Genomic DNA, 24,284 nt, shown 5'->3' with positions numbered 1-24,284 from the left:
ACGAAAATTCACATAAAATAACAATAATACATATATCATATTTTAGAGTATGAATATTGGGATACTCGAAAGAGACTTCTATTCTAGCAATAACATAGTAATTCATGTATATTATGCCAAGTCGTTCTTCACATATTTGAGTATCCTCAAAAAGGCGTCCTCTAATAGCCTATGTCTAATTAAACACAAGAATTGTACTATATACAACTACTAACTAGTCTCACAAAGTGCACTTTTACTCAATATATAATATAATCGAGTGTAGACGTCTTCGTCCCTCATTTCATAAATTTACTATTTGCGCAAGCGGTACAGCACCAAATGATTATGTCTTCCTGCTTCTATATAGGGACTTGTTAGATATACTACTAATAAACTTAATCATGCTGCGAACTATAACGGCACTATATAAAGCTATTATTAAACACAGCTTTACTTGGGCGACGTGTTGAATTCGACAGCAGACATTTGCCGTGGAGGTAAGGCAGGAGGTGCGGCGGGGCGCGAGCCCCCGTCGCCCGCCGCCCCCGCCGCCCCCGCCGCCCCCGTCGCGCCCACTCGCGGTGGTATCTGGCAAACACCAAGCTCCATGCTTCATTACCCGGTTTTTACTAGGGTATTACCATCTACTTTGTGCTTAACCGTTTTAACAAGTTCGAGATGACTTTAAAAAATACTTATACATATATTACTTTACTTGGACATGATTTTTTTTCTCATCTTACACAAACAGCTGATGTAGAATAATCAAGCTTCACCCTTGCAACTGAAACGCTTGGGATACCTATAGTGAGCGCAACCGGTATAGTCATCATCATCAGCCTATATATGTTCCCACTGCTGGGACACAGGCCTCCTATGAGGGTTCAGGCCATAATCCACCACGCTGTCCAAGTGCGGGTTGGCAGATGTCACATGTCGTCGAACTTTTAATTCTTGGACATGCCGGTTTCCTCACGATGTTTTCCTTCACCGTTTAAGCAGTGGTGATGTTATCCACATGCGCAGATAAATTGAAAAATCAATTTATTTCCTGCACGCCCGCCCGGTCTCGAACCCCGACTTATCGATTTTGAAGTCCGAGGTTCTCACCACTGAGCCACCACTGCTTTTTTACCGGTATAGTAATATAAAAAAATTATAAGTATCAGTTTTCATTTTTCACAAAAGTAAATTTCTTTTGAAAAAGAATGTTATCGCAAACCAACCGTCGGCGGGTCGAGCGTCCGGTGCGGCGAGGTGTGCGACATGGTGCGCGCCAGGCGCAGCGCGGGCGCGGGCGGCGGCGGCCGGCGCGGCGGCAGGCTCTCCGCGCGGCTCACGCGCTCGCCCCTCTCCCCCCGCTCGCCCCGCTCGCCCCGCTCCCTGTCTGAGCTTGCGCCCACGTTCTCGTCCCGTCTTTCAATGCTTTCGCGCCTTTGCGCTTGGTTCACGTAATCCTGATGGGATGATAGAATAATGATCATTTGAGTTAAATCTGTGATGAGTTTTTGTAGCGATCGATGAGGTAAATTCTTTCATATATCTTGTGTTTGTCATACTATAAATGACAAGTGTGTGTGAAAAAAGTTGAACTCAAAAACGGTTTCTGCCTCGCATCTAAAAAGCAATAATAATTACATAAGTATTTTCATAAGTGCACTTATTCAACTTTAAAACTTCATATAAGTAGGTTTCCTTCAAAGAAATAGCTACCTCATATTCTTATTACCAACTTTACTTTTCTCATCCTATGCATTAACCATCATCAAATTACTGATCTTTATTCATCCATACGTATACTCAAACAGCACAGTACTAACAGATCTCGCGTCAGGCCGCTCAGGCAGCGAGCGCGGCGCGTGGCGCTCGGGGCGGTCGGGCAGCGCGCGCGGCTGCCGGTCAGGCGGCACGCGCGTCTTTGCGCTCCTCGACGCGTCCTCTGTGCGACCAGAGGCGTCTGCTCTCTCCTTGTTATTAGAGAGAAAGAGAAAATATTTGTATACCATATGAAAATATACTACCAAAAATACTTTCTTATCTTAAAATACAAAAGTTTGTAAGATTGTATGTCTTTCGCTAAAAAAAAATTAATATGCTTGTGAACCAGAATAAATCATAAGTTATAGAAATACTTGCTGTTGCCCGTGGGTTCGTCCGCGGTTGCCAAAATAGGTTATAAAAACGTAATAGTAACGGTATAACACTTTTTTAATTGAATAACCAACACAATGTAAATAAATAATTACTGTACCTACGGTTTCAATGCACTTTACTGAGTTGACTATTGAAAAGAATTGATAAATAAGAGAATAATATTGTAATAAAAACTGCTATAAAAGGTTAAAAAAAAAACAAAAAAAAAATTGTTAAATTAATAAACAGATATTATTAATAAAATATAATAATCAAGATACAGTCAGTCATTTTCCAAGCAATGTAAGTAAAAAGGAACTATTTATAAACATAAATTAAAATAATATATAAATAAAAATGAATAAAAACCATAATTTTCAAATAGTCCAAACATTTTGTATGTTAACTACTTTATTCCGTGATAATATAATTTAATAATAATTAAAAGATCGGTCAATACATACCTGAGTGATTTGTGTAGATGATGCCGTAGTCCGAGACTGGACATTCGTATTGTCAGCATTAGGTTGTGGATGGACTGGTGGAATCCTAGCCGCTTGTTCGAGAATAGCTTTCTTTTGCTCTTGACCCGCAGCGAAGTACGAAAACACACACAGCACCGCGTAACATATCTGATCCGCCTGAGAACGGATGTAAATAAAACTTACCTCTACCTTTATCATTCAACGTTTATATAATTCGATAAAAGAAACGCAAAGCAACTTGTTAAGTGGTGAGACGATTGTTGTGTATGAAAAAATTAAGAAGCTAAAATTGGTCATAGTATAAATATGGCACCATTCAGGTGAAGCGAATACACAGGCCACACGGCGAAAATGAATAATTGTAACAATGTTAAAAAATGGACAAGGGCAAAGACGTAAAAAATATAAGAAAAGCGATGAAAGCGAGAAAGAACGTGGAAAGAAAAGAAAAAAAAAACACATGTACATACTTCAGAGGTATGAAAGATAAGGTGCATAGCTCATATCGGTTCCATCAAGTTGAACATATAGATAGTACCGAGAAAGCCATATGGAGAAGAAACGATGGAGTTCAAGCACTACTTTCTCTGCCTACAACATAAGACGACACGGTCAGTGCGAAACGAACACAAAACGAATAAGGCATACAATGGATACATTCAAAATACATACCATGACTGATTTGTACTTCCGTTGAGTGATTTGTCTCGTCTTGGGATCTGAAAAATAAATATTAATAAAGAAAATTTTAAGCTAAAATTGCTCTGTCAGATTTTCACGAATTAGACTTGGGTGATATATCGAGCTGCTTTCAAATTCGTCTCTATATGAATAAATATTAAATTATATTATTGACTGGCAACCATGCTCTGTTGTTAAGTTCTTAAGTTGAACGTTAACGTCACAGTGTTGAAGAAATATTTTCTGGAACTTATGCTGAAGTGAAGACCATTTAGGTATAATTTTTATCAGTCATCAGTTTTTTTTCGTAGGTTCTTTGCCTGAAGTTTTATTATATTTTAAAAGATTAATCTACACATGAAATGATATTTTTAATATACGTTCAATACTTACTAAATTCTTCTAAAACGAAGATACCACCATTCTGTGTGAAGCACTTTCGAATGTGATCGAGCCGCACAAAGAACTGCAAAACAAATGTTATTCTGATTACACACGATTTTCGTCTTTGTTATAAGCTTCTACGTGAATAGCTTATATTTTAGCGTGCACATCTGGCGTAGTCTTTCCACATTTCAAAAGAAAATCTAATTATTTTAACACACAAACTCATATTACAAACAATTTAATACACGGCTTCGCAAATCATAATGCTTTGCCATTAATTTCCAGACAAATAAAATTGCATTTCATCTAATACTTTAAACATGCGTTCGTATTTTTTTACAAAAGTAAATATTTTAACAGGTATTATGTATATACAGAGCGTTTGACATGGAAGCCCGTGCACACATGCAGGCGCTAATCAACAAGATAGCATAACAACAGCACACCGCTCGATTCACTAATTTCACATGACGTTTTTAAAAACTCATAAAGCGATTTTACAAAAAAATCAGTGACATTAGTGTATCGATCACGAGAATTTATAACAAAAATCAGGAGGATTGGAAAACATTTTTGCTACGTACAGCAAAATATCTACAAACAGGATACATAGTGTCGCGTGGGTGTGCGGTGGAGGCGAGGTCAGATGCAGCGGGAGACAGTGGAAGGGTGCGGAGAGCGCGGGCGTGCCAGGGCTGAGGGCCGGCAGAACTTGTGAGATGGCGAATGCTCTACGACTGACCTCGTCGCTAGTGCGCGTCAGCTGAGGCTCACGGCACACTCGCTCGGGCTCCGGGCGGAAAGGACCTAACTCGGCGGAACGTGCGAATGACAAATCTCAGACCGCTCGCCGGACGATCCGTGAACGTATGCAAGCCATATCGGGTGCGGTTATGAACAAATAATAAACAAAGGGCGTCTATGTGCATGCACGACAGCGCCCGGGCGCTCGCCGCACTCGGGAAAACTAAAACAACGCTAATAACGGCTAAAACAATCGATAAGCCTCAAACTACAAGTAAAGCCCTACGACCTCGAACGATCATCGCTAATGCACACGCTACGTTGGCCACAGGGTCAAAGGTGGTGACGATCATCGTAAGAGCCAGCCATTACTAGGTTATGAACCACTGAATACCTCGAAATCCTTCAGCGGAGCGGCGCGGGTCGGCGGGTCCGGAGAGAGAGAGAGGGAACAGACAAAAACATGATATTAGTTGAAGGCGGCCGAGCGCTTGTCAAGGACCATCTCAAAAGTTCCTAGCGGAGCGCCGCAGCGGGACGGATGATGCAGACAGATAGCACATGCACAAATCATTATATATCGAGTATGGATACGTAAATCAGATGGACAACGTTTAACCTTAAATGTAAATAACAAAAAAATGGCTAGCTATTACATCGAATTAGTAATAGAAAATATAAAAATTCTTTGGCAGAAGCTGCATTTTTCTTAATAAGATATACGAAATTAAAATAGATTAAAATAATCTTAAAGGGATACTGCAATATATTGAGTATATTTCGCTTGTATTGTACAACAAAGAGATTATAAACAATATGCTATAAATATCTAAACTGAAATAAAAATAGGAAAGTTTGAGAGGTCCTTGCATGGTCTTAATATCAATAACAATGGGTCTATTGTCTAATACAGAAGTTATCTGGGGTAACAACTAAATAAGTACTGCGTATACTTTTAATTGCTTTACATATAATTTATATATAAAAGTTGTCCTCCCTATTGGCGATATTGATATCGAAATATATTATTAATATATTTGCAATGCACTAACGTCACCATTACAATATAGAAACAATGAAGCAGCCAGCGTGGGACAAAGCCCCTTGGCATAGAACATCGTTTCTTCATAGAACGACATTCTATAAACAAAACTTATTAGTACTGAGACATCCCCAAAATTAAGCAAAAAACACTGATCGATACCTTACCTTACAAAATATAAACATTATACCAAAACAATTGATTATTTGAATTGTGGCATTGCTTTGGTATATCAATATTTTACGTACATACAGAAGCAGATATAAATGAAAGTATGTGATATCTGTGTGACCTACCTTGCTGTGGTGGAACAGCAGCCCGACGCCCTCCATGCAAACCTTTAATACACCAATATTCGGATTAGTCACTCGTTTCAATATTTCACTAACATCACACATGGCATTTTGTGGTAGATCAATCACATTTAAGCAACCTTCTATGAGAAGTTTAATAATATATAAGATGTTACAATAAAAAATCTACATGAAATGTCCTTTTAATATCGAATACTTTTGTGAAAATAAAAGAATAAGTATTTAATATAAATATAGTAAGTGGAAACCGAGACCTGTATAAGACCACCTTCGCCGGAAGCGCAATCTTGCACCGGGAACTCTCCTCCCAACTCGGCGGCTTCTTGCCGCCGACCACTTTTCTCCATTGCCTCTTTAATGCTATAGTATAACGCTTTGCACTATTGAAAAAAATTACGGTGTTTATAATTTTATCTTTCTTTAGATTGCTGTAAAATCTATTTTTATTTATTACTTACTAATATTACTGAAACCATAAATTAAGAGTGTCGAGAGTCGGATATACATTAAATTATATGTAAATAGAATACATCCTAAGCTTTATTAATAGCATTTGCATACCTTCTTTGTATAGTATTTATGTAATTGCGTCTGACCACCGTTCTTCCTCCAAAGGCACAATACTCGTATTTTCGGGCTGTAAGTCATATTGACCAGTCTCTCGTACCACCATCTTTCAACGATTGTTCCTGTAATATACAGATTTTCTTTAGAAATAACATTCGCAACCCTTAACTGAATCTTAAAGCCTGGCGTTAATGTAATATTTTATCTTTGAAATCCTAAATAAAAAACCCGTTAACTTGAAAGCAGATCGAATTTTCTTTTTACAGTGGAATAGCTTTATATTTTGAACACTCTGTAACTAGTTTTCATCCATATCGCCTGCTCCACTGAGTATAGAACCCAACTCGAGTATATACAAAGATCTTTTCACCTTCTATACGTTCCATATATAAAAAATGATTTATTGGTATGAAATTTGCCCGTATTTAATCAATTACCTTGTGTAGATCTGAGCACGAGACCATCAGTGCGCACTTCCATGAAACGCAATGGACCCCCCGCGTCCCGTTCGTGCACTGTGAATGAAGCACGCCGAGCTTGTCGAGATCCTAACGCCTTCAGTTCTATGTCGTTACCGTGCTGTCATTGGATAATTAAATAAATTATAAAATAAATCGAACTTAGTATTTTATAAAATTTGATAGACTTCCAAATATATGTACATTTTTGCACCATTCCATTGAATCCACAACTTACCAAAGAATGAACAACATCAAGAAGATGATTCACTTCCTGGCTATACACCAGCCCAATATGACTTTTGGCCAACAATCGTCTCACTTTATTCCGAACGATGTCAGCTTCTACGTTAAACAGGACCATTGCTGCAGTCAGGTTATATAAAGCTGTGGATAATAAACGATCTTCCTCGTGCTCCAGGCGTTTCCTTTCAGTTTCGCTGAGACATTTATACCGCTCCATCATTTCGTTGGCTCCTTGATCCATTCCAATCATGTCACGCTCTTGACTGACTGCATCGAGGAACGCATCCTCCCAGAATTGCATTTGGTCCCATAAATTTGATCTTTCTTTACCTATTTGGAAAAATTATATTAGAACTGTATGAAATTTAATAGATACAACTGGTTTAGACCATAAATTTAGAGACTAACATATCTTGTTCTTATTTTATTTATTTAACGATTTAAATACATACATCACAAACATAAATACACAAAGAGAAATATTGACATATGTTATATACCAAGGATAGAGTACAATCGGCAATCTTATCACAAGACTACAAGGTAAAAAAAAACAAAAAGCGATTACTAATATTTTCTTCATCTAATTTACCTATCAGTCCCTGATACAAATACGTTCGAGCGGTATCGGGCGAGGTGAGAGGTGAGGTAGTGGGTACTCCAACTTGAGGCTTGTAGCTCGTTGCTGACTTCGAAGAAAATACACTCGCTGTTCGAGGCTTACTTGGGGTACCGCGGCAAACCTGGGTAAACTTTATTTTCTGTATTGACACATATCAGGGTACCGCGGCAAACCTGGGTAAACTTTATTTTCTGTATTGACACATATCATCATTGGGGATTTCCCCAAATCGTTAGATATTTATCTAACGATTTCTCGTTTGAACAATTTAACGGTGTGAGACAATGTTGATAACCTATTAAAATGTTTTAATCCAGTATTTTATACCTTTATTTTAGAAGTGAAATTTGTGAAAAACAAGCGTATATTTTTAAAAGAAGAAAGTGAGAGTACATTGAAATAAACAGAATACGAATACATGCTTTATTTTACATCTTGCTCATATATCTTGGAATTTATTGATTTATGTAAAAGTCTAATATGAAATTACCTTTTTGATCCAAAGAAATTAAAAACAATACAAAGAGTTCGAAGAGAAAAAGTTGAGAATATGGGCGTCGGCCGAAAAACTAAAAGCAAGCATAATACAAGTAAAAAGCGAGAGTCATGAATGAAAGTGATTTCATGATTTCGTTAAGAAGTATCGTTGTCAAAATGAAGCAGATCAGTGTGAAGTCACAATCACCAGCGTAGGACAAGTGCGTTACACTGAAAGCGGTAGGAAGCCGAGGTCTACGACTTACATCGAGGAACATTGCGTCGGAATCGGACAGATTGGATTTAAAAGTGCGGTCGTTGGGCGCGGGCCCGGCGCCGCCCTCCGCCGGCCGCGCCTGTCGCAAACATCACGTCAGCCTAACATTGCTACACTACCGGCTACTATTCACACCAATACTTTTTCTTTAGGGACATATATTTTGGAACTCTATCCAACAATCAGATCACTTTCTATGCATTTTCAGGAATTCATTTGAGGGTTTATGATTCAAATTATAATGTAGAGTACGTATGGATAGATATGTAAGTATCGTTATAGAGTAATTCGACATAAGCCATGCTAAGACTTTTATACATAGAAGGCTACATTAAACAGATAGTTCCCATGCGATAAGAGCAACCCCTCGCCGTATGTGTGATACTTACGTCAGAATCGAATGATGTCAGTTTGCTGAATAAGAGATTCCGTTTTGAGTTCAACATGTCTTTGAACATTTCTGTTGTAGTTGCACCCTCGTTCGCATCCATTTCGGGGTAGTTTAAAACTGGCATATCTAGGAAGAAGAGAAAAGTGTACTTATAAATTAAAATATGCTCTAATTAAAAATAACAGAAAAGATTATCCGAAATAACCAAAGTCCAAATACCTGACTGAGAACTTTTCCTCGATGACGGAGTAGATGAAGGAGTATCCATATCTTGTCTATATTGTTCAGATAAAGCGGAACCCCCCATCCCACCCTGTTCCAAACCTGCTACTTCTTTACTCCAATAGTGAGTGTGCGCCATTTCAGTTAATTGAAATACTGATGCCATTCCTCCTAAACCGAAATTGGAATACGTGTGCTCTAAACCATGGACGACTGCTTGAAGAACTTTTAACATTCCTTTCCATACAGGCTTACTCACAAACTGAAAGAAGAAAAGGAATCAAATAGATACAATATTTTTTTCGTCTTTTTATTTCTTAGTAATTTTGTATGCACGTACCACATCTTCCACTTTATCGTTAGGTGTTGTTTTACGGTTTATGTTTCTATTTAATTTACTGAGTACCATGTTTCTATATGACTCATCTTCCATTAACTTTTTTAAACGGTTTAGTTTAAGCCATCCCACACCTTCTCCTTCTAAAACATGTTGAATGAGCTGCAAGAAAGAAAACCGATCAATGCCAAAAATACGTATGTTGTAAACAATTTTATAAATTGAATACATTAAGAATGTGTCATTAAGCAAACGGATGTTTGTAAAAGTTGGTTGTGTAATTACATAACCACCCTATTACTCGAAGGAACGGATGCCTGTACAGTCTATAAATGTTCATTTATGTATAGTTCACACTATGTCAATATGGGCTATGAATCAGTTACATAAAATATTATGTTAGAGCACAAGCGCATAATTAAGAAACACTCGGACTCTAAATATTTATTGAATACGACTCGTTCCAGCGCTCTGGTTCGCGGCCCGGCACACTCACATCGTTGAGGAAGGCCTGGTTCTCGGTGTTGGGCGAGCGCGGGCCGAGCTGCGGCGGCGCGGGCGCGGGCGCGGCGTGCCGGATGAGCGGCGAGCGCTGCACCAGCCCGCGCGCGCCCTGCGAGAACGGCCCGAACGTGGCCGACAGCGGCGCCGACGTCGGCGTCTCCGCGGCTTTCGCCTGCTTGCCTGCGGAGCGCACCGCCACTTGAGCATTCAGCCTTGCCATAGCGATTGTGTACTTGAGCATTCGGCCTTACTTACTTTAGTAAGTAAGGCCGAATGCTCAAGTGCATCGGTATAATGGATGAATGAATCGGTATGGTAAAGTAAAAACTTTACCATACCGATTCGCCTCGAGTATACTAACATTTTGATAAAACTGCTTTCTAATTATAAAAGATAGCTTCAATATAAACAATCAATATATCCACCACCTTTATAAATTTGGTAATAGCTATTAATTCGATATCGCCCTTAAATCTCATTCACAAAATTATTATTATAATTTAGAACTCTTTATTGAACGATGTGAATTTTGCCCAGAGAAATTAATCATTCCTTCAATAATCACTACCATCCCGTAATAACGCATTTTTGCGGCAGTTTATACATTGTCTTTTTATCAATCAGAAAAACATTTTTTTATTCATATTAAAAAATCGAGATTCCGTTTTAGATATTGTTATTTTTGTATGGATGAAATTAAAATGATTCATCGTATTAATTATTTGCAGAAGCCAATGTTATCCACATTCAATACGTTAATAGTAACAAATTGCGAGCCCACAATTTTGCTAGTGAACATTTAATAAATAAGTCTACGTGAACATATTAATAAGTAAACAGTAATCACCTTTCGAACCAAAGAAATCGCTAAACATGCTTGAAGTGGAAGCAGCGAGACCGTTCAGATCGGAACTGATGTTAGAGAAGAAATCTCGGTGCGTTGTGGCCAGTAACGTTGTTGTTTGTAGCGCGCCGGATTCTCTGCGTCCCATTGGTCCAGGACCTTCTTGACTTTCTCCCTTTATTAATTAATCAACAAAAATAAAATATTAATATTAAATGAAAACAATATAACGACAAAAAGATAAGTAACAGAACTTTGGAATTAAGGTACCTTCAATAATCCCTTTTTAGCAGCGGCTTCTTTGGCGCTCTTAGTGAGATCCCCTAAAGTGGACTTGCCGACGTAAGTGAGATCCTCTAGAGTATTCTTACTCACTGCAGTAGCAGTTTTACTTGCTTCTAAAGCAGATTTCGAGGCCTCTTGTACACTTTTAGAAGCTTCTTCAGCTGCTTTTTTGGCGTGAGATGTTAGCTAAAATACGTAATGAGTATATAAGATATAATTGAAAAAATATACTCAATTATGATCGTAGATATAAAAAAAATGAGGAAATCGTGTCTTTGCATACAGTAAAGTGCTTTTTTGTGATTATTCTAGCATGTTACTAAGTATATAGGTACTCCACTCCAGTAATTCTAAGCAATGAGATGAGCAATAGACATACAATTAAGTGTTACTTTATCAGTGCTAATATAATGAGGATATTTTGTTAATAAAAGTTTTGTATTACTTTAAACTATCGAATGGTTAATGAAAATTTAATACGATATTCAATGTTTCGTGAAGAATAATGTAAGTAGTTGAACTATCATTACGTATTATTTTATGCTTTCCACTAAATTCTACAAAACTGGACCCGGATACCTTATCGAAGGGAGCAAATATGTTCTTTTCCTCTCCTTGCTCTACTTGTCCTTTCTTCAAGTTAAAGCAAAAATTAAGAAATAAATGTTTACAAAAAATGTATTCTAAAAAATATTTTAATAACCTCCCATATAAGACATGTTACCTACATATATTTTTAAAACAAAGCATTCCTCCGCTCTCCGAATAAAAATACACAGTTTTCCCTTACATAACAAAATGCGTTTTAATAAACCAATTATGGATATTGCCTTTATGATTACGTCTATGTTACAACACATAATACATTGTTTACGTTACCTTGTCCATATGAGCCAAGAGTCCTTCTTGACTACTTTGTCGAGTAGTTTCCCGGACTAATTCCTTTGCCTGAGCTGCAAATTGTTCCAGAAGCGAGGTTTGCGACGCTTGTCGTGAGACTCCGCTTCCAGAACTCTAATTAGAAATATAAATTAATTAAGACAATAATAATTGTAATCTGTTTAAGTAGTTTTTCAGACATTTAAATGATAAGTGTTTATGGCAATAATATCTAATCCGAACCTTAAAGAAAAAAGAATATTAAAAATTGGAATCAACCCTAGACTTGCAATACATCATATGAACCAGGACAACGAAAATACCTTAGTTCTTGTAGCATACTGCGTCTTGTGTGATGGAGTATGATCAGCCCTAACAACGGTAGCCGGGGTGGTGGTGGAATTGGAGTCAGACTCCCGACCGAAACTACCGCTGTCCGTGTCCTACAACGTATGAAATATATTCAAATAATATAACAAATCGAAGTTGCTTCAGATTTTAATCATAGAACACATCGAACAAACATGTAGGTAAATTACTGACTAGGAATAAATATCTAATTTAATAGCTGTATCAAAGTTGCATTTCAACAGAATTTTATATAAAATGATGGTCACTCATGCTTTTTTTCTCATAATTTAGACTAATTACTTACACTCTTTTTAACCGGTGGTGCATGATCTACAGCATCGTCTTTGCCCTCTGCAGCTACTTCATCATCAGACAAATCGCTATGGTCAGAACTAGATCCAGAAGGTGATGGAGACGTGGACTCCCGTCCTTGTTCCTTGCGTTCCTCGAGATCTTCATCTCCAAACATAAGTGAAGATGGTGGGCTATATACCTGATAAAAGCGAGCGTTCTTAAGTACAACATTATACAAATAGCTTCAACTCTCATTGAAACAACAATCTTAAAAATAAACAAATGTAAAATGGTTAAAAAAAGTAACGTATATATGTTATTTGTTTGCTTACTGTTTTAGGATCAAGAGACGAAGAAAGCGTCATTGGAACTTGTACAACAGCATTATAAGTTTCTCCAATAACATGCTGTATACCCCCTGAAAATTTTTAATCATTGAATATCGCCTAAAAATACAACAAATACAAGATAACAAATACATGCATAGTTATTATATTTTAGTTGTTACCTGGAGATAAATCTGACGAAGCCATTTCGGAAACGAAATCACTGAGAGATGAATAAGAAGAGCTTGTGCTTTCCGCTCCATCGGAATCGGAACCACTTTCATCTGAAAATAACCATTTTATAATATTTATAATGAGGCCCGTCAAATGTTAAATTATTAATTTCGAATATGTATATTATTATAAATCGGAAAATGCACATGATTATTGATGGGCTTGTGGGAACCATGCAATGCAGATTTCTGTCAAATCAAGAATTAATTGTTATTGAAGAGGACCAATTTCGAAGATATTCTCTTTGCACTAGAAAAATTACCACCCTTATTTGGGACGCAAGCAGGCTTCGGCACGAATTGGGCCATCTCGCACCGGGGACCAAACCCTCACAGAAAACTGGCGTGTATTTGACAAAAAAAAAACCTACCATTTTTTTTTGTCATGGTGAGCAGCTGAGCTGGTGGTTCGCCTAATGGTATGCGATCACCACCGCCTGTGATCATTGCCCGCTTTTAAGGGGTAAGGAATAAAGAAAGGATTGACGACTGGAAAGAAGGGGTGTACTGGGAAGGGTAGAAAAGAGGGACGGGCCTCGGGGCCGGGAACGGCAATTGGTTGATTCCCCTCACCAGTGGGCTGATTCTCCTGCCGCTGCAGCTGGCGCAGCGCGCCGTTGAGCGAGCTGCCGTCGTCCCACACGGCGAAGCGCACCGGCTGCAGCCCGTCCGCGAACCACTTGGGCTTGTCGCCGACCTGCCGCGGGTCCAGCACGCCGGTCTGCACGCGCAGGAACGCCACGTTGTGCGGCGTCAGCGACCACTCCGCTAGGAACTCCACTGCCTGATCCAACATATGGATGGAACTTGTTTGCATTTGTTTATAGCGAGCGTTACGTGGCAGTGGAAGAGATAGATAAGACGTTATCTTTTTATTCTTTAATGCAAGAATGACGTCGTGGTGTGTTTGAAAAATGTGTATCTTAATGAACTGCTATCATAAATGTGAAAGTTTATATATCTAGAAATAGAGAGTGTAAGAGATACTGTTGCCATATTTTTCAGTCATTCAAAAAAGGAAATAAACAAAATTTGGGATTTTACCTGGGTTCTGGCGAATTTGTTTAAAAAGGCAGACGTCCTAGGACGCGATCGGAGAAAGCTGTTGATTTGAAACGCAACAACAGGCCTGGGGTATAATCGCAACGTTCGAGTGTGTTCCATAAAGTTGGCCAGTACATTCTGAGAGTTGAAGAAACGGACCTGTAACATTGGTACTAATTAGTTCCTGCTATATTTTGACACTTTATTTTACTATATATAAAAAACTTTATCATATTCTTTATTCAATATTATATGAATACGATACGAAACTGCATGCATACTTTTTGTACAAGTCCAGTATCATTTAATACAATATACAGAAACTGCTTAATTTTTAACAGAAGATACAGATTATAATAAACGATCTGACATTTCGTAGTCCCATTAACAAAACTAACATGAGTAATTATTACCTTGAGTAATTATTAGTAAAAACATATACCATAGCAACCCTAGTAGCCACGTCCACTGAGTCCACATCGTTCCCATAGATAAGCGGGTTGAACGGCTGCTGCGGCGAGTGCGGCGAGTGCGACGCGAGCGACTGCGGCGAGTGCGCGGACGCGAACGAGTGCCGCTGCGAGTGCGCCGCGCTGCCCACCGACACGCGCCGGCTCTCCGGCGTGCTGTGCGAGCCTTGCATGTCTTTGAACGTTGGGTTTTGCACTCTGCAAATTTGAAAAAAACCAGCATAATTCTCCTTCGTCCTCGGGGACGAGGTAAAAGAGAGGCTAAGGGAGCAGGATGTACTATTCCAGATTCAAATAGGAACCAAATTAGCACAATTTCCTATAAAACACAAACTATAGTGAAATAACCATTTGAGTTTAAATTAGTGAGTCATTATTATAGCCACGCCCCCCTATGCAATTAGAATTCTAGAAGTTAGAAAGTAGAATTCACAGTGAGACTATTAAATTTATATTATTATTAGACTATCAAAAGTAATGATACTACAATTTTTCGCCTATCGCCTCATTGCTAACTAAAACGAACTGATCTGAAACTAAAATCTGAACAGAAAATCTTGTAATATTGATTAGTATTTCAGTAATTTTAAGACAGTTTATTGCACTGATGTTTCATTCTTTTTTATACGCAAATAAACAATAGTAGTAAGGTTTTCAAACAAATTTCAAGAAATTTATGGTGCAACATTCACGTGTTCAGTTACAGATCGTTAAAAAAAATAATTTTGATGAATTATTGATTAATTATATACTAACTTAATCTCAAACGTTAATAGCAGTTTATTCTTTGATGTTGCATTTGTTGTATTCATTAAATTACAATCATATATGACAAATGCAAACTTACTTAAGTGTAGCACCTCCAACACTATCTCTTCTAGAAGGCATAAGTGGTGCGGCTGCTTGTTCCGCGGATGTATTTGTGAGACTGCTTAACGCCTATTAAAATACAACAAAAGTTAAACTCTAAGCCATAAACTTTCCTTATAACCCTAAAATCAATAAAGTTGTGATACGTTTCAACCTGAAAAAAATATAAATGAACCTTAATAAAGCTAAATTTTTCCTTCTTCGAAAGCCAGTATATTTCTCTTATGCAGACATCCGATGCAACTTTAAAATAATCATGAGATGCAATCTAAAATATAATTATTATTATTTATCTACCTGGCATTCATACAATAACATCGAGAACCAACCGAATGTCAACTATAAGTTACCTAACAGCTAAAAAACTACATTAAATCAAGCGGAATTTCAATATATGTTGGGCCTACGCAAAACAAATGACAATATATTGTAATTATTGTAAATATAAAAGAAAAACTATTATTTCACTTCAAAAAATATTGATTATGTTTTTCCACACATAAAATTAAATTATTAATACATAGCTTTACCTCTATAGACTTTTGAGGTAAAATTATTATTCAATAATCTACTTTATCACCTACGTCATACAAGTAGGAGCACCTATCTATCTACACATTCATACAGAACAAAAATACCGACACCCACGACATAGAATGTGTTGAAGTTCAGCTCAATGCATAAATTATCATGTTTGTGTATGTATATAAAAAGTTTCAGTCGTGCCAATGTGTATAGACGTGGGAGACGATAAATATTATGTTTACTAGAATTATTTATAGCTGTTATTAATATAAACATGCTATTTTATTTAACAAGGTATTACGACGGTAATCTCTTTATGAAATAATATTTGCTTAATATAGCATAATTTTTGCAAGTTAATTTAACTTTTCTACTTATTATTTATTAGCTCAAATGTTAATAAAGATTAATACTCTATTATTGTTTAAAGACCAATTTACTTGCACATTTTAGATTAGTCTAAACTAGTAAAAAATCAAAAGCCAAAAATTATACTATAGCAATCACAAAAGCAAGCTATAAGGAAAAAACAATATATTTCAGACCTAAGCACAACAACTTTAACCAGACGTTTTATTTATTTAGCGTTTATATTAAGATTGGTTAATTGTCATAAGTATTTTATCTAAGAGTCTGGCACAAACTCAACCAATGCAGAGTGTAGTATAGTAGTATAAAGTGAAAGTGTGCATGTAAAAAGAGTACAGATATTTACTCCAGTTCCAGCCGCCCCCATGAGTTGCATAGCCTAGTGCGACAGGGAAAAGTGAAATGTTCCGTTAGTGATTCTAGATTTAAGGTCATAGAAAAGATAGGTTAAAGTTCACAAAAATACACAAGTATATTAATAGACCAAATTCGATTGTTAAAGGGTAATTCAACAATTTAAGACATCCATTTCTTGTTAACTGTACTTTCACAAAAATACTTGTAGTTCTATTGTAAAGATGTGTTTTATAACCGTTTAACAATCGAAAGTGCGGCACAAAAGTGTTCATTGTAAATAATAAATAAATGTTCTAATAAAACAAATGCATTCAATGAAAACGGCAGAGCCACATTTATATTGCACTTGAGCGTGTACAGGACAGATAAGGTGACATACAGACATTGAATGATTATACATTTCGCCCATATTATTCGCATACCTGTTTCAAATGACTCTTCAAAACTGAACTCTCCGGTTCCGGGAGAGGTGGAAGTTCTTGATCGGCTCCAGTGGGGGATGTTAACTTGGTAGCATCCAGGTCCACTAACCAAATATCGTCTGGTAATCTAAAAGTAAATTAATACATACAGTTTTTATTTTATGCTATCACTTGTTATCATTCGTTTTTATTATTGTTTGTTGCGTTTTGCGGAATTTGGTGAGATACGTATGTATATTCCTTTTTTCTATTGATATTTCTGATATTCTGTAAAGTACCTTTACTATTACTATTGTTTCTTTTATTTTTAGAGATAAATTGTTACGTATATTTCTTGAATATATTAAGGTTTATAATTTTGTTTTTTATTTTACAACTGAAGGGTGTCGCTGATCAATCCTGTAGTTAAAGTTTGGGCTTTCATATAAAATGCAGAGCGGCAATGGATTTAGCGTGCCATTAAATTAAGCAGTTTTAAGTAATTTGTTAAGACGTAAATTTTTTTTTTTTTTTTTTTTTTTTCAAGACCTGCAATCAGTCGCAAGACTATAAGCAGATGAGGTGATTAAAATTTCAAATTTAGTAGGCGACGAGACCAGTGCCTCGTCTGCCTCTTACAATACATCCTTCCTTTTCAGCCTTTTTGCCGTACAGGAAGGGTTTATGAGTTCGTGAGCAAGGGGATTGGGGTGACACGACAGGCGATCAGCGTATTTCTTTTTATATTTCTCTATTTCCTCTTGTACAGTCGGAACATTTAAATATTTATGAATCTCCACATTTTTGGACAACCAGGGGGCACTTGTGATGGTATGCAGGATGTGATTCTGGATACGTTGAATGCACATTATGTTGCTATTGCTGGCGGTTCCCCATAGAGGAACACCATAGGTCCAGATGGGCTTTAAAACTGTGTTGTAAATTAGGAGCTTATTATCGACGGATAGGACTGAATTTCTACTCATAAGCCAGGATAGGTTACGAAATTTATAATTTATTTCATCTCGTTTTTTCTTTATATGGAGAGCCCAGGTGAGTCTCCGGTCCAGCCAAAAGCCCAAGTACTTAACATATTCACTACCAGGTAGCATATCATCGCCAAATTTTACTGGGGGGCAATTTCCTCTTCTTAGAGTAAACGTAATGTGGGTCGATTTCTGTGGGCTTGCACGAATGCGCCACTTCCTCATCCATGCGTAGGTCTTATCGAGAAGGCGTTGGAGTTTGTTACTAGCCACTGTTTGGAGGTCATCTCTAGCGAGATACGCTACATAAGACGTAAATTGTCACAATAAACATGTATATAAAGAGTTTCAGTATTTATTATTATAATACAAATATTTATTAAATTGAATACAGACAACATATTTAAATTATTTTAATATTCTGTCATGAATAATAAAGTGTTATAATTATGTACGTTTCCGAGTATTATACAGTCTCTCAATCCGATTAGCATTTCGTTAGAAAAACTATACTCACTTAAAGTTCTTCTTATACGTGAGGAACGTAGCAGGGATTCCAATCAAGAACGGGGTAGGAGCCAATAGCAATTGTTCTGCGCAGCTCATACAACTCGGCAGCAATGGTATCGCTGGGAACATGTACTCTAACGGGTACAACATAGACACCAGCGCCATTACGGACATCGAGAGGGCGTTGTAGTCACGCGATTGTACCACCACTTTATTTTCCAGAAGAATCAGAGTGAGAACTTTGAGGCAGGTATCCACACCTGACATGGAAAAGGAAACGTTTTACAATTCATTAACTTAAGAATAAGAATTATATGAAATTCTTCTACTAATCATGATCTGAAAGCTGAACATTATGTATTCTTTGATAATAAATTGACTTGTAATGTTTATTTTAGTACAGATAGTGCACATTCTTAATAGAATTTAATGAAAAAAACTTAATTAATACAATAACGTTCACTTACCAAGCAATTCTAAAGGCAAGTGCAAAGGAAAGTCCACAAGAGTGAACCGCGTATGATCCGGCAGAGCAAACACAAGCGGTGCATGCGCAGTGTTGGACAGAACTTCTAATTCCACGCGAGTTTTCCCCGGCACGGGCACGGGAGCGGAGAGGAGACGCAGTATCCATGTCTCGATCTCCTTTACGTCGTGTAACACTATTGTGGGAGTATTGTCGTAGGCTTGGCCAGTTAACACTGACCATACTGTATCTCTGTGAAACGAAATTAATCAAAAATTTAAATATTTATGAAAATCGTATAATTGTCGCTATAAATATGAAAGTTAAGCAAAGTAAAATTTACTGAAATTTATTGTTTATTTTTTTCTCTATGAAAAGGAAACTCACCTAAATATTTGTCTGGACGCTCCAACGCGTCGCGGACTGGAAGACTCATTACAGGCATCTATCAATTTTTTAAGGATAAATAGGCACTCTCGGAATGTTGAGAAGAATGGATGATGAGATAAAAGACAAAGGGAGGTTAATGAATGATTTCGGATACGCTGAAACAAAAAAATAATAAACCGTAAAATAGTTAATCTTGGAGAAAAAGTATATCAATAATAATTAATGAAGATTTGCTCATGTTAATTAACTAACTTCGTAGACTCCAATTATGTTTCTTTTTTTCTTTTTTTTTTACAGCTCACGCGCCATAATTCTGACAAGCCAGTAATTTATTACAAAGAGTATAAGATATATAAGACCTCTTTGGTTGCAAAGTTTGAAATATTTACAATACTAATTTGATTCTGACTTTGACATAAAATTGGATTAGATAACTGCAAAAGTACTTAATTTTTCCATTATCCATTTGCTTAAATCAAAGTCATTATAATTGTCTTTCAATTTAGTCAAATAAGACCTCCAATATAACAAATCCTTGTTTTGATGTATGGCTTATTTCAGGAGTTATATATCCTATTTAATATTAATAACGTCTATTTCCTAGGAAATAAGATTGTATTTACGTGCGATAAATGAGATACATTTACACTCAGAGGCGGTAAAATGATATTTACACGTAATTGGCATTCAAAAAGCTATAGGTTTACACTAGAACTGTTTTTGTTAAGCAAGCTTTCTCACCTGGCGTTTCCTAGTTGCCCTTGGGCTGGGCGAGTGTTCGCCGCCGCTCTCTGAATCAGGTGCGGGCGCCAACCGCGGCGCACTGCATTCGCGCTCCGAGTCACTTGGCGCTAGGTTGCTGCTCCTATAGTCACTGGAACAAATGCTCGCCTTAGTTGTTGACTATTTTCTTTTAAGTAATTACTTCATGGATTATCATTTCGCTATCAAAAGGGAGAAGCCAGATTTTGAGTTGATATTGAGATTTTTCATAACAATCCCACCTATTGGTAGTCGTAGTCCGTAGGTAATAATGCAGAGCTATTGCTAACGCTGCGACATTGGCATATCTTAAAACCAAAACAGATATCAATGTTTTCAATTGCTGAAGTTAAAATAGTGAACGTATAGTTATAATTAAATAGTTATAATTTATTTATAAACGAAAGAAACGAACTTTGAAAGCTAAAGTTCGTTTCAATTAGTGTCACCGATAAAGTATTAAAATCTTATTTTAAAAGAAAATATCATAGCAGACGTAAAGAATGTTCACCTGGAGAACGCAGAGTCAGAACTTCTTTCCATAGATTTGCGCCAAGACTCGCGCCTTAATATTCCACGCTCACGGGGACCCGGCGGCGGCGCCCGTTCTACCGCACGGTAGAAATTGACGCAGATTCCGTAACGAGTTTTACCTAATAGTCAAATGGCAAATTGTAATCGAGGCTATAAATAAGGATTAAAGTAGTTAAAAATAAATATGTTTCATAGGATAAAATAAAAGCTTAAAATATTTTCTAATGATGAGAAAAAAGACTTCGTACCCGAATCTTTATCAGTGAGCGTAAAAACAAAAGACGTGGTGTCCCTAGCAGCGATATGCGCAAGCTGTCGCCTTTGTGCCACCGACACACAGCCTTCGGGCTGACAGAAGTACACCATGTCGAGTGGCAAGGGAAAGTCGTCATGGTTGGTGAGCGGATACCGACGCAGAAGTTCTGGAGCCTGAAATAAACCAGAACAAATAATATGCAATAAGAACCAATGTTTTGTTTGATATAATAATTGATTAGCTTATTTTATAAATAAATAGACATTATTAACGTAAAAGCATTCCATTATATTATAGTGTAGCTTTAACGACACAACTATTATTAAATGTCTGTTTTATTTATTTGTTGTTTCTATCCGGCCAATCTATAATTTATGAATCAACTTTTACTGCCACTATTATGACGTCAGTTGGGCTGCCTCTATATTGGAAAAATAATTAGGTATGGTTGTCCTTTTTTATGGACAAATAGTAATTGTACGCCGATGAAGTTCGATAAGACTGTCAAATAAATTCCCTAACACAATTTATTTTACAGTTCCAATTTAGTAATTTTCAGTTCATAAAAGTTATGTTCATAACAATAGAACGAACGAACGAACAAAAATTCGTATTATACAACCTTTATAATACGAATTTTTATTTAAGTGCCTTCAAATACAATTTCATTATTTATATACCTACCACATTATTTCAGTTTACATAGATGCCACCTAATAAGAAATAATGTGCATATATATATACATATGCAAGTTTAATATAAAAATTTTATGTAAGTAAGTATTTCAGGTTTCTAAAATTATACCCGTCGGTTACAGATAGTACTGTAGGGAATAAAATCTAAAAATAACATTACACTGTTTATTCTAAATATTTCGGCAATAGGTGTAAACGGAATCACAAACCAATGACATAATTATATTATTTTTATCTGTATATGTATATGAATATGGAAAATATAAAATACCTGTACAGGAGCTAATCCTTTTCCAGTTGTGTATGGCCGTGCCCCAACTATAGTTAGATAATCCACCAGTCGCGGACATAATTGTTGCTTTTGAACGTCCATGGTCGTGATATGTTTGTATTATGTCGGCCGAATTTATACAATAGAACTACTGTACTCATACTTTACTATAATATTGCTTGACATAATTATCACGTGAATATCTATAACAAAGAAATGATGAAAATATTTATTTTTAATAAACCTCGTATATCCTTTCACAGTGGCATTGGTAAGAGGGGATTTCTAAGTATAGCAGTTTAAGAAGCTTGTATCAGAAATCAATATTTTAAATGGGACACATAAAATTGAATACTACAGAAACTCGCTGCCCTTGACCGTATTTCCTGACCTAATTTCGCTTCAGTACTTCCGAGGCAGGGTGTGTGGCGAGAGTGAGGATTAATTGAATAATGCAATAGTTAATGTCAACGTGAAGGTTCTATCACCGGTAAATTGAATATACCTCTTTATTATGTCCTGTTTATACGTTGTGGGTATTAAATTGAGTTCGTTTTATAGGTTTCCCATCTCAACATCGCTTTACGATCAGTAGTTTCATCAAGGGCAGTAAAATATGCAATAAACAATACGTTTTATATGACATGGTTAAAGTTATATAGATCTTTTGCGTCTTTAATATGATGTTTTTGCTATAACCTTAAGAGGATGATTATAAAGGCTACGATTTATAAAACGAAAGATATTCACTATATCATAATACATCTCTAAAGACCCTGATCTGATGATTTAAAAAAGTGATAGCAATAATTTTTTGATAAAATAATGAGATGCAATCGCCTTTGCCTTTAGGGTCGTTTGACGTCATTTAGCTATATTGTAATACGTCATTCTCTAAGTGAGAGAGATAATAAGTGAAAGCTTTGTTTCCATACAATTAGTCATGCTGTTTCATATTGGTGACGTCCATGGTAATGTTAGACGGGCGTAGGTGGAGGTTATAGGGTTATAATAGGCTTGAATTAGCCGGCAATTGATCTGTTCAGAGGTTATAAATGTAATGGTATAGTTTTTGCGACCTTTACATTTATTATTAAAAGTTTCATTGTAGGTGTTTTTCAAAAATTTGTATTTGGTAATATACAAATGATTATGTTGGTAGCCAGTTAGTTATAGCTTCAATAACATATAGGCCATTTCTATCTGGGTATAACGCTCGTGAAAACATACATAGACTAACAAAACATTAAATTAAAATGGTTACATTAAAATTTTTGAAATAAAACTAGTTAACTTTTTAACATGAATAGAAAATGAAAAGCGCAATGTACAAATGCCGATATGCAAATTTCGTCCCACTTGAGTAATCGCACCAGCATTATGGCGTTGAGTCCATGGTTGCTGATAACACCAGATAAAATGTACCGGATAATGCTTATAAGTTATCTAAGTTTACAACACGAGGAAGTTTAAAAAAACACAATGACCTTTAACTACACCTACACATACAGTAAATTTGAATGATTTTTTATATCAGGGAAATTTTTTTTAAATCATACATCATGTAATCAAAATCAAAGTTCACCCGTCTATATGAATAATACCAAGTAACATAATTTAAAATATTCTCGGCTATTAATTCGAAGCTTAAAATGTAATTTCACTCGTCAATAATGTAATCCCAAGGGACTGGGATTTAAGACACAAAAAGATCCCTTATTCAGCATTGTGAACAGGTCCATAAAGTGCTTAATTTTACCTAGGATTATATCTCAACAGAACAGATAGATTAAATAGGATTATTTTAATTATTTATCTACCTTAAATAATACCCAAGAGCCAACTTTATGAAAATAAATGTTTCCGAATTAAATATAAAAAAAAAAAAAATATTTCTCACCAGAAGATTCTCTCCTTATTATAAACTAAAATAACATTTTCATATAAGTGTATAATCTATGGTTAAAAGTCTGATTTATCAGACTATGGTATGATTTAATTGCTTTTAAGTAATGGTGAAAAAATTACAAAAATTATTGCAAGTCCAAGTAAATACCTTATCGTCTTAAAGTTGGTCGTATGTAGGTACCTATATTTCAGACGGTATTGATTATTCTAATTTGTATTAGCAAGTGTGATCTTTGGATATTGTCATACAATGAACTACTTGACCTTGAACTAAGCGTAAAAGAAGCTTTGCACAGCATATTTTTATATTCTTGGTGCAGCATCGAAGAAATGTATTGAGGTAGAAGATTTAGTTCTATTTATTACTTTTAAATTATATATTCTATTA

The 24,284-nt window shown here is 36.3% G+C and overlaps 1 protein-coding gene across 13 annotated transcripts in view; it reads right to left on the bottom strand.

The window, feature by feature from the left end:
- Nucleotides 1-24,284, bottom strand: part of LOC119833281 (MAP kinase-activating death domain protein) — a 28,156-nt gene that overhangs the window by 3,030 nt on the left and 842 nt on the right. The window contains exons 2-39 of one of the 13 annotated variants that reach the window (XM_038357252.1): nt 21,989-22,191; nt 21,014-21,194; nt 20,743-20,884; nt 20,211-20,334; nt 19,467-19,624; nt 19,081-19,331; nt 18,621-18,873; nt 17,139-17,265; nt 16,706-16,738; nt 15,443-15,534; nt 14,568-14,793; nt 14,126-14,284; nt 13,655-13,865; nt 13,031-13,132; nt 12,855-12,940; nt 12,533-12,721; nt 12,201-12,320; nt 11,878-12,012; nt 11,578-11,631; nt 10,984-11,184; nt 10,717-10,888; nt 9,862-10,049; nt 9,369-9,527; nt 9,026-9,290; nt 8,805-8,932; nt 8,405-8,494; nt 7,632-7,791; nt 7,032-7,369; nt 6,773-6,914; nt 6,330-6,457; nt 6,023-6,148; nt 5,751-5,792; nt 4,807-4,815; nt 3,675-3,747; nt 3,273-3,319; nt 2,580-2,756; nt 1,803-1,949; nt 1,209-1,439 (exon numbers count right to left, since the gene is read on the bottom strand). In XM_038357252.1, the coding sequence (XP_038213180.1) occupies nt 1,209-1,439; nt 1,803-1,949; nt 2,580-2,756; nt 3,273-3,319; nt 3,675-3,747; nt 4,807-4,815; nt 5,751-5,792; nt 6,023-6,148; nt 6,330-6,457; nt 6,773-6,914; nt 7,032-7,369; nt 7,632-7,791; nt 8,405-8,494; nt 8,805-8,932; nt 9,026-9,290; nt 9,369-9,527; nt 9,862-10,049; nt 10,717-10,888; nt 10,984-11,184; nt 11,578-11,631; nt 11,878-12,012; nt 12,201-12,320; nt 12,533-12,721; nt 12,855-12,940; nt 13,031-13,132; nt 13,655-13,865; nt 14,126-14,284; nt 14,568-14,793; nt 15,443-15,534; nt 16,706-16,738; nt 17,139-17,265; nt 18,621-18,873; nt 19,081-19,331; nt 19,467-19,624; nt 20,211-20,334; nt 20,743-20,884; nt 21,014-21,194; nt 21,989-22,090 (5,568 nt within the window). In that variant the 5' untranslated portion in view covers nt 22,091-22,191. Of the gene's footprint in view, nt 1-1,208; nt 1,440-1,802; nt 1,950-2,579; nt 2,757-3,070; nt 3,192-3,272; nt 3,320-3,674; nt 3,748-4,806; nt 4,816-5,750; nt 5,793-6,022; nt 6,149-6,329; nt 6,458-6,772; nt 6,915-7,031; nt 7,370-7,631; nt 7,792-8,404; nt 8,495-8,804; nt 8,933-9,025; nt 9,291-9,368; nt 9,528-9,861; nt 10,050-10,716; nt 10,889-10,983; nt 11,185-11,577; nt 11,632-11,877; nt 12,013-12,200; nt 12,321-12,532; nt 12,722-12,854; nt 12,941-13,030; nt 13,133-13,654; nt 13,866-14,125; nt 14,285-14,567; nt 14,794-15,442; nt 15,535-16,705; nt 16,739-17,138; nt 17,266-18,620; nt 18,874-19,080; nt 19,332-19,466; nt 19,625-20,210; nt 20,344-20,742; nt 20,885-21,013; nt 21,195-21,988; nt 22,192-24,284 lie in introns of those variants that run through there. The other 12 variants (XM_038357250.1, XM_038357251.1, XM_038357253.1 and 9 more) reach the window with 12 other exon arrangements.

The sequence above is a fragment of the Zerene cesonia genome, chromosome 17, assembly GCF_012273895.1.
Source record: "Zerene cesonia ecotype Mississippi chromosome 17, Zerene_cesonia_1.1, whole genome shotgun sequence".
Taxonomy (NCBI): Eukaryota; Metazoa; Arthropoda; class Insecta; order Lepidoptera; family Pieridae; genus Zerene; species Zerene cesonia.
Note: the sequence above shows the minus strand (reverse complement) of the source record. Positions and strands in the feature narration are given on the sequence as shown.